The sequence below is a fragment of the Artemia franciscana genome, chromosome 14 (assembly GCF_032884065.1).
Source record: "Artemia franciscana chromosome 14, ASM3288406v1, whole genome shotgun sequence".
In the NCBI taxonomy this organism is placed as follows: Eukaryota; Metazoa; Arthropoda; class Branchiopoda; order Anostraca; family Artemiidae; genus Artemia; species Artemia franciscana.
The window spans coordinates 32844196-32855472 of NC_088876.1; the positions used below are offsets into that span (position 1 = coordinate 32844196).

At 36.8% G+C, this 11277-nt stretch overlaps 1 protein-coding gene across 1 annotated transcript in view; it reads right to left on the minus strand.

The window, feature by feature from the left end:
* The window catches only part of LOC136035780 (myosin heavy chain, non-muscle-like), a 116392-nt gene extending 106156 nt beyond the window's left edge, over nt 1–10236 (minus strand). Inside the window, exon 1 of the mRNA XM_065717753.1 lies at nt 9995–10236. Within this exon, the coding sequence (XP_065573825.1) occupies nt 9995–10034 (40 nt within the window). The 5' untranslated portion in view covers nt 10035–10236. The remainder of the gene's footprint in view (nt 1–9994) is intronic.
* Nucleotides 10237–11277: the final 1041 nt, after the last annotated feature.

Consider the following 11277-nt stretch of genomic DNA (forward strand, 5'->3'; position numbering starts at 1 on the left):
TAAGTAAAGATCCTTCAACGTGGCTCCCTCCCCTCTACCCCCCCCCCTCAACCAAAACCCCTCAACCGTTAACTTTTAATTAAAAGGAATAGTTGTGGGAAAAGTCAAGTCATGGCCAATTGTAGAAAAAGCCAAGACAGATTGTCCAACTAAGTGGGCATCAGGTCAAGGTAAACACTGGTCAAAGTTTATAACTTGTAGCCCCTCCCCCGGGCACTATGGGGGAGTAAGTCGTCCCCAAAGACATCTTGTTATGTTTTTTGACTATGCTTAAGAAAATGGCTATCTCAAAATTTTGATCTGTTGACTTTGAGAAAAAAATGAAAGTGGGAGGGGGCCTAGGTGCCCTCCAATTTTTTGGTCACTTAAAAAGGGCACTGGAACTTTTCATTTTCATTAAAATGAGCCCTCTTGCGACACCCTAGGACCAATGGGTCGATACGATCACCCCTGGGAAAAAGAAAACAAAAAACAAATAAACACGCACCCTTGATCAGTCTTCGGGCAAAACAATTCTATGACTTTTAGGGCCTGTTTCCCCCTTTTTTTTCCAAAATAAGACAAATTTTTTCAGGCTCTTATCTTTTGATGGGTAGGACTAAATTTAATTAAAATCCGATTCTTTTGACGTATTTATTAGTATCAAAATTCCGTTTTTTAGACTTTCGTTTACTATTGAGCCGGGTCGCTGTTTTTTTTTCTATGGTTCTTTTCATTTTTTTTTTAGAAAGGTGCTGCTTGGAGAACAAGATAAAGATAATTTGTCAAATGGATCAAAAATTTCAGAAGAATTTTCAGCGAATCCTCTCATAGACGATTCAAATATATTGGGAAACAGTGGTGGTTCTTACGGTGCTGATTGCCCCGATACGAATACTGAGATAGACTTATCTGGAATTCCAGATGGAAACTGCATTGTGAATCTAAGGTATTTCCTTGCTGAAGTAATTTCAGCATTCAGACACAAAATCAGTTGCGATCACGGAAAATTGATTATAAAGCAATTAGAAAAGAAAGGCCTGAAAACTGAACTGAAAGTTAAGTGTAATAAGTGTAACTGGGAAAAGAGGATTAAAGGTGAACCAGAATGTCTAGCAACAAGCGTAAAAGAATATCTTTCAAGTTTTACGGACCAGACACAGGTTGCTTTTTCCGAAAAAAAATCAAGTCTTAAAGGCTGCTTGAATTCGAAGGCTGTTTGGGGAGCCATGGGTAGTGGAGGAGGGTATTCTACACTGTGTGAATTCTTCGGGGTGCTTGGAGTGAAACCAATGTCACGAATAGTTTATTCCCGTATTGAAAGGCAGCTTGGTAATGCTTGGATGAATAGTTTATCGGAAATTTTGCTAGAAAATGGACGAGAGGCCTTAAAATCAGCCATTCATGATGATAGGTATAAGGAGGACTCATACTGGACAAAAGTGATATGTGATGGAGGCTGGAATAAGCGTAGCAAAGGACACGATTATTCGGCCAAAGGATGTGTTGCAGTTATCATAGATGCATTTACGAAAAAACTGTTATATGTTGGCATAAAAAATAAATACTGTTATATATGTTTTTCTTCTGCAAACGCCAAAGTAATTCCCAAAGATCATTTCTGCTTCCTGAATTATAACGGAAATTCAAGGAGCATGGAAACAGATATTCTAGTTGAAGGCTTTCGTTCCAGTGAGGCGATGCACGGATTACAGTTTTTAGAGTTTATCGGTGACGGTGATTCCAGTGTTTTTTATAAGCTAAAACAAAGTGTTTCCCACGGTTCCAACATACGGAAACATGAATGTGCAAATCACGTCACAAAAAACTATACAGCCCATCTATATAATTTGTGCAAAAATAAAAAAGGTTTGTACACAAAATGTCTTCCCCGAGGAATTATCCAGCAACTGACAAAAAATTTAAGGGGTGCGATAAAAATAAATTCTGAAAATAATGGAACAGCAGAAGAATTGAAAATCTTGTTAAAAAGAGGCCCGTACCATGTTTTCGGAAACCACACAAAATGTGATTCTGGCTGTCCTAAGATTGCTGAATTGACTGTGAATAGTAAAATAGAAGATCGGTGGAATAATTTTCCCCTGCACGTGTTTGAAGATGTTATGACAGAGGTCGATATTGTGTGTCGAAAAGCAGAGCAGCTTCGAAATGATGCAACTACAAACTTAGCTGAAAGCTATATGTCAGTTGTTGCTAAATTCATCGGAGGAAAGCAAATAAGCCGGTCTAAACGAGGTTCATATCATGCAAGAGTTCATGGAGCAAGTCTTGCTTATAATTCAGGTCCAAAATGGCATCAATTAGCTTGGAAAAATATTTTTGGGCTTAGTCCTTCTAGCGTAACAAACAAATATTGTAATAAAACGGCTAAACTCCGTGTAATATCTAAACGTAATTTGACCAGTTATTATAGTGCTCTTGGAGGAAAACACTTTGCTAAGTTAAAAAATAGAAACTATAACTTTGGTAATCATGACTATGGACCAAATTGCAACAAGCCAGACATGACTTCTGATGAAATGAATTTGGCCATACAAAAATATACTGACGAGTATTTAAAATTGGATTTTGCCAGTATAAGCTGTTTGTTCAACAGTACCAAGGGCCAATCCAAAAATGATACTTGGGTTGAAGAAAGATCTAAAAGAATAACTAGTAGTTACTTCCACAGAATTGCAACCAGAAAAATTTGCAAACTTGGGACCTAGATTCTGCTCTGCCCTAATGAAAAAGGGCTTAGATTTAGAAGTAGTGGCACTAGAAGCATATGAAAACAAATTCAACTTAAAAGTCGTAAAGGGAGATCAAATAGGACTCAGTGTGCATCCACAGTATCAGTATCTTGCTGCATCTGTAGATGGACTGCTCCCTAATGGCACACCTATAGAGATAAAACTGTGCATAATATACCAGAGTTCAAAACCATTTATGATGTGGCCCAGTCAAAAAATTTAGTTAAAGCATTTTTTCTTGAATTATCCAGTGAAGGTCTTCAGCTAAAAAAAAAATCACAGGTATTTCGCCCAGATACAAGGCCAACTCGAAATACTGGATAAAATGGTATGCCACTTAATAGTTTATAACTCTATTGAGGATTGGGAAATAATTACACCTGGTGGCTTATTCTACCCACCAGGTTTCATCCTGATCTCTCCAGTCTAAGCGTTTTCCAAGATTTTTGGTTTCCCCTAGCTCCCTGCAATGTCACCAGATCTCGTCGGGATTTAAAATAAGATGTCGAAGACACAAGTTTCTTCTAAATATCAAATTTCATGAAGATCCGGTAACCCATTCGTAAGTTCAATTCCCTCAATTTTTCTAATTTTCCCCTAACTCTACCAAAGACAGTGGATGCAGTCCAGTTATGTCAATAACGTATCTAGGACTTATGCTTATTTTCCCCACAAAGTTTCATTCCGATCTCTCCCCTCTAAGTATTTTCCATGATTTCAAGTTGCCCCTCCAACCCCCCCCCCAATATAAACAGCTACAGTCGGGATTGAAAATAAGAGCTTTGATACAGGAGGTCCTTCTAAATATCAAATTTCGTTAAGATCTGATCACCCGTTCGTAAATTACAAATGCCTCATTTTTTCAGATTTTTCCGAATTATCCCCCCCCCTTCCAACTCCTCCAAAGAGAGCCAATGCAGTGTGGTTGTGTCAATCATGTATCTAGGACTTGTGCTTATTCATCCCGATCTCTGCCATCTAAGCGTTTTCCATGATTTCCTGATTCCCTCTCCAACTTTCCCCAATATGCTCGGATACGGTCGGGATTTAAAATAAGAGCTTTGAAAAACGAGTTCCTTCTAAATATCAAGTTTCATTCAGATCCTATCATCCATTCGTAAGTTAAAAATACCTCTTTTTTCAATTTTTCTCTCTATCCAGCAACCCAGATGGTTGAATCGAAGAAACGAATGATATCAAATCAATTTGTGCGGGTCCCTGACACGCCCAACAATTGTCATCGTCCTAGCACGTCCAGAAGCACCATTCGCCAAAGCACTGGAAATCGCCCCTCCAACTCCCCCAAAGAGAGCGGATCCAGCCCAATTATTCCAATCACGTGTCTAGAACTTGCGCTTCTTCTTTCATCAAGTTTCCTCCCGATCTCTCCACTCTATGCGTTTTCCAAGATTATCAGTTTCCAGGATTTCTGTTTCCCCCTCTAACCCCCTGTGTCTCTGGATCCCATTCGAGTTGAAAATGGAGAATCTGAGGCATCAGATTTTTCTATATATCAAGCTTTATTAAGGTCCGATCACTCAATCGTAAGATAAAGATACCTCAATTTTCACGTTTTCGAAGATTTCTAGTTTCCCCCTCCAATTCCCCCTAATGTCAGCGGATCTAGTAAGGATTTAAAATCAAATCTTTGAAGCACAAGATCCTTCTAAATATCAAATTTCATTAAGACCTCATAACCCGTTTGTAAATTACAAATACCTCATTTTTTCAAATTTTCTCGAAATATACGCCCCCCCTCCAGCTCCCCCAAAGAAAGCCAATCTAGTCTGGTTATGTAATTCACGTATCTGGAATATATGCTTATTCTTCCCACCAAATCTCATTTCGATCTCTCCACTGTAATCGCTGTCCAAGATTTCCGGTTTTCTCCTCCAGCTCCCCCTAGTGTCGCCTGATCGAATCAGAATTTAAAACAAGAGCTCTGAGACACGAGGTCCTTCCAAATGTCAAATTTCATTAGGATCCAATCACCTATTCGTAAGTTTAAAATCCCTAATTTTTTCTAATTTTTACGAATTACCAAGTTAGCCCCCCCCCCTCATCACTCCCAAAGAGAGCGAATCCAATCTGGTTATGTAAATCACGTATTAAGGAATTGTGCTTATTCTTCCCATCAAGTTTCATCCTGATCTCTCCATTCTAAGCGTTTTCCAAGATTTTCGACTTCCCCCAACTGCTCCCAATGACACTGTATCCGGTCAGAATTTAAAATGAGAAATCTGAGTTACGAGGTGCTTCTAAAGATCAAATTTCATTAAGATCCGATCACTCCTTCATAAGCTAAAAATACCTCATTTTTTTCAATTTTTCAGAACTAGCCCTCCCCCCAACTCCCACAATGAGAGTAGATCCTTTCCGGTTATGTCAATCACGTATCTAGGACTTTTGCTTATTCTATCCATCAAGTTTCATCCCGATTCCTCCACTCTAAGCGTTTTCCAAGATTTCCAGTTTCCCCTCCAGCTCCCCCTATGTCTCCAGATCCAGTCGGTATTTAAAATAAGAGCTCTGAGACACACTATCCTTCTAAATATTGAATTTCATCAATATCCAATCGTCCGTTCGTAAGTTAAATTTACCCTCTTTTTTTATATTTCCGGATTACCCCCCCCCCCTCCTCAGATGGTCAAATTGGGGAAAAAAATTTTTCTAATTTAATCTGGCCTGGTCCCTGATACACCTGCCAAATTTCATTGTCCTAGCTTATCTGGAAAAGCCCAAACTAGCAAAACCGAGAAAGACCGACAGACCGACAGAATTTGCGACCACTATATATCACTCGGTAATATTAAGTTCATTAAAAACAAACACAAAAATAAAGAAAATGCATAATAACTTAGGACGGTATTGATGGCGCAACGTTGTAATCACCTAAAAGGAATATTCAGTTTACCTGTTCATTAGGAATCATATTACCTGTTCATTATGAATCTGATGGAAATCTTCTTAAAAATACATACTAAAAAATACTAGTTGAAAAAAGGTCAAAAAACTATTGTTCTCCCAATAAAAGGAATGCATCTAATTATGACATAATATAAATTATACCAGCCCATTATGTTTATTAATAGAAATTACAATTGTTTGATGTCAAGCATCTGATTATGAAGCACAACTCATTTTAAAAACCAGGCTTATTTTTATTTTAACCCTGTGAACTGAAGCAAGTGGCTTGAAATATATTGTTTCTAAAAGAATGAAAATAAATCTGAAATGAATTATGAAAATTGGCTTAAACTTATTAAAAATATAGATAATACCAAGAGCAGAATCATGGAGAATGGGTCACAAAAAAAAACAAGCGCGAAAAAAAAGAAAGAATATGCACAAGAAAGTTGGATTATCTAAATTGAGAGAATAATTTTGCACCTACCCTACAAAAACTCCAAATTTAATGGATTACCTATTCATGAAAAATCTGATGAATATCTTCTAACATAATTAAAAAAAAGTGGTACTATGAAAAATAAGATTAAAAAAATAAGAACTCTATAAATTTTGTTATAAAAGGATTTTACCTAATTATGACATACGATACATTACACATAAACATCAGATTTACTTATATAAATTACAACATTTTTTCATGAAGCATTCCATTATTAAGCTGTTATTAAACAAACACAAATGATGAAAAAACGCTAATTGTTCAAGCCTCTTGAACCAAAAAAGTCATTTAAAAATGCTGTTCCATAATATTAAAAGTTCTTACGGATCTTCTACGAACGCAAACAAGTAGCTTGCACTCGTTGTAAAAATAGAGATAAAAGGAAGTGTACAAACTTGAACAATTTGTCTGTATTACAAAAAAATACAATGACCCTAAAAAATAAATGCATAAGAAAGATGCAACTAAGTTAATATTCAGTCTAGCTTCCATTCAACAAAATTTAGTTTCAATAAATCAACGATCAAATCAGAACTCAAAGAAGATACTTTTGAAATTCTCTTTATAATGTCATGAAAAAGGGTTAAAACACCATGAATTTCACCACAGATTAACTACATAAACTTGTTTTGTAATCTTCGAATATTAAATACAAATTGCAAGGCTTATTCATAAAATTGTGTCTAATTTAAACTTGAATCAAATAATTCGTGGTAACGACCTGTATATAAGGAGCGACGCGACTCAATACTAACTGAAACCATCAGCAAACCCTAAACAAGAGCTCATATGGCACTTGTGACGAGGTCGGAAGAGTTAAGAGCCAAGAGCTCATATGGCATGAGCTCTAGTAAAATTCTATGAATCAATAGAATGATTTAACCAAAAAACCAGAGAAACGAGGTCCTTCTAAATATCAAAATTCATTAAGATCCGATCACCCACTCGTAACTTAAAAATACCTCATTTTTATGTCTTCTATCCCTTCAGCCCCCTAGATGGTCGAATCCAGGAAAACGACTTTATCAAGTCAATTTGTGCAGGTCCCTGACACACCTACCAATTTTTATCGTCGTAGCACGTCCAGAAGCACCAAACTTGCCAAAGCACTGGACCCCCCTAACTCCCCCAAAGAGATCAGATCCAGTCCGTTAACATCAATCACGTATCTACGACATTTGTTTATTCTATCCACCAAGTTTTATCCCGATCTCTCCCCTCTAAGCGTTTTCCACGATTTCCGGTTTCTCCCTCCAACTTCCCCAATGTCACCAGATCTGGTCGGGATTTAAAATAAGAGTTTTGAGACATGAAGTCCTTCTAAATATCTAATTTCACTAAGATCCGGTCACCCGTTCTTAAGTTAAGAATACCTCAGTTTTTATAATTTTTTCGAATTAACACCCCCCCCCAACTCCCTCAAAGAGAGCAGATCCTTCTCAATTATGTCAATCACGTATCTAGAACTAGTGGTTATTCTTCCCATCAAGTTTCATCCCGATCTCAACACTTTAAGCGTTTTCCAAGATTTCCCGTTTCCAAGATTTCTGTTTACCCCCTTCAGCCCTCTATGTCCCCAGATCCAATTCGAATGGAAAATGGAGTATCTGAGACATAAGATCATTCTATAAATCAAGTTTCATTAAGATCTGATCACCCAATCGTAAGATAAGGATACCTCAATTTACACGTTTTCCAAGATTTCTGGTTTCCCCTCCAACTCACCCAAATGTCACCGGATCTGGTCAGAATTCAATATAAGAGCTTTGAAACACAAGATCCTTTTAAATATCAAATTTAATTAAGATCTGATCACCGTCACAAATACCTCATTTTTTGAAATTTTTTCGAATCAGCCCCCCCCAACTCCTCCCAATGACACTGGATCCGTTCGGGATGTAAAAAAGAGATTTGAGATACGGGGTCCTTCTAAATATAAAATTTCATTAAGATCCGATCACTCCTTCATAAGTTAAAAATACCTCATTTTTTCCTTATTTTTCAGAATTAATCCTCCCCCAACTCCCGCAAAAAAAAACAGATCTGTTCCGTTTACATCAATCACGTATCTAGGACTTGTGCTTATTTTCCCACCAAGTTTCATCCCGATCCCTCCACTCTAAGCGTTCTTCAAGATTTTAGGGTTCCCCCTCCAACTCCCCCCTCAATATCACCGGATCGGGTCGAGATTTAAAATAAGAACTCGGAGACACGATATACTGCTAAATATCAAATTTCATTAAGATCCGATCACTCGTTTGTAAGTTAAAAATACCTTGTTGTTTCAAATTTTTCCGAATTAACCATCCCCCCACTCCCCCCAGATGGTCGAATCAGGGAAACGGCTATTTCTAATTTAATCTAGTCTGGCCCATGATAAGCCTGCCAAATTTCATCATCCTAGCTTATGTGAAAGTGCCTAAACTAGCAAAACCGGGAATGAGGGAAAGACCGACAGAATTTGCGATTGATATATGTCCCTTGGTAAATACCAAGTGCCATAAAACTAAGATATAAACTCCCAGCATTCAGTTCTATTGAGCAATGCCAAAGCGTTGGACGGATATTTTTTTTAAAATATAGAGAGTTTTAAACTCGTTTGTCAAACACCAAATTATTCGATGCCTTTAGACACAGTGTTTATAAAAAGTAACGCATTATCAACGTAGTTTGTTCAAAGCAAAATTTTGAAGTCAATATTTTTAATTTTGGATACCGAAAACCAATATATTTGACACCTTATGTTTCATAACTGTGAAAAATTTAATCTTTTTCAAAGTGACAACTAAATAAATAAAATCCCTTCTGGAAAAATTATAATAAAACACAAAAAGCGTGTCTGGTCAGTGGGAAAATACGGAAATTCCCAGCATTCCGCTCAGGGGAAACATTTCTGATTATAGTCGCTTCGTATATGAGCTCATGAGTACTCTTTCAATGCAAGCAAAAGTCGACGACTAACAGAAGACTAATCAAAATTTTACCATACAAAAAAAAGAAGGAAAGAATATCAAACGGTTCATGGTAACAAACTGTAAGTAAGGAGCGACCCGGCTCAATAGTAAGCGATACTCTCAAAAAGGAATTCTAATACCAATAGATAATGAAAATATACCAGATTTGAATGCTGATTTCGAATAGCTAAATTTGTTTCATTAGGATTAGTCTTACCCATCAAAGGTTACAAGCCTGATAAAATTTGCCTGATTTTCGAAAAAAAGAGAGAAACATCCCCTAAAATTCATAGAATCTTAATGAAAATTACAGCGTCAAATCCAGCGTAACAGACAACCCTACTTTAGAGGTTTCAATCTAATAATATTTTAACATAATTCCGGGTTTATACCAAAATGCTTTATCAAAATATTACACCCTGGAATGATCGAGATGTTATTCTAGTATTTGGATTAAGTTATTTCATTTTTTTTCTTGTAATTCCAGCCTTTTACAAGTGAGCCGGTAAATGATAATTGATGGAGAAGTTGTATTCCAGGGCGAGGGATAATAAGCACTTCTTGTGATGACTTAGGATTTTAAAATCCTTTTGGGATTTCTCCCAGCCCGCTTTATACACCTTTCTTATTTCAAATCCGTTGTCCTTCTTAAGGTAAGAACCGTAACATTTGTTCTTCATTGCTTCTTTATCTATTAAGGACACCAAAGAAATTATCCCAAAGCTAACACGGAGATTAGAAAAAGTAAAAAAAAGCCTATATGAGGCCATTAAAGAGGGGAAACAAATTGTAAAAAATGCAAAAATGAGCCTTCTATTCTTGCTTCAGCCATACTTTCATAAGGTAAGCGACTGTTCTGAAACTTTACCCCCCTTCATCCCCCAAAAATAAAAACTTACCAGCCAAAGCAAAAATGACTAATCCTGTCCAAATTTTCATTGTTAATTTTACCACTCTCTCACTCAAAGCTTAGAAACCAATAGAGTAAAGTTATGAAAGATCCTATCTTGACCACGAGAAGCTTTTGGTACAGAGCTCTGAACTTAGCACCTCCTCCAAGCCCACAATACGTCATGTCGGAAATGCAATTCTGTTTGTTGCATACGTGGTAAAAAAAAAAGCATGGGAAGTCGCGCTCCGATAGATGTCGCGCTAGAAGTCGCGCTAATAGAATAAGCTGTTGTGATATGGAACGTTGATTGCTTGACAGAGAAAAGCGGCGAGAAGATTAACTATAAGCTGTAACTATAACTAAAATACTATTTGACGAAAATTTTCTTAAAGTAAATTTTAGCGATACGAGACGAGTGTGACAGCGAAACATCCTCCCAAAACCTCAATTACGATAATTTAAATCATTGATTAATAAGTCACGAAGATATTCTTCTTTAGTCAGTTTTATAGTTTCGTGTTCTTTTAGCAGAAAGTGACGCTAAATGCTATTTGACAAGAATTTTCTTACCAAAAGACGGTCAGAAATGGATACAGAAATGGAAGGGTCACTTTTAGTGCTTTTGTGACAATATTTAACTCTAGGTGACCCCGCGCCACTATTGGATAAAAAAGGCAACTTTTTGAAAAATGGACACTTTTCGGCATTTTTTCAAAATCAGTACCATAATTTTTTATTTTCAGTATTTTTTAACTGCGACTGCTTTTAATTTGTGCTTTACGTTTTCTGCTTCGTTTTCGGCTTAAATATTTTTCCCGTATCCACACTACTTTCCTTTTCAAAACCACGACAAACATGTGGTTTCCGAGTGGTTTCTTGTTTGAAATTAAATACAAAAAAAAACAAGTTTTTTTAACTGAAAGTAAGAAGCAACATTAAAACTTAAAACGAATAGAAATTACTTCGTATATGAAAGGGGCTGCTTCCTCATCAACGCCCCGCTCTTTACGCTAAAGTTTGACTCTTTCTCTCAACTCTCCTTTTTAAAACAGTAAAAAACTTTAGCGTAAAGAGCGGGGCGTTGATGAAGAAGCAGCCCCTTTCATAAACGAAGTAATATCTGTTCGTTTTAAGTTTTAAGGTGAGGAAAAGTTGTAGTATAACTATAAATGAATGAAAAAATGTGTTGTTTTCTGCCAAAATGTCTACTCTGAAACGGCGGGAAAACGGAAAAGGCGATAAAACCCTTCTTCACTATGAGCCGCTTCAGCTATCTCGGCCGGAAAACGC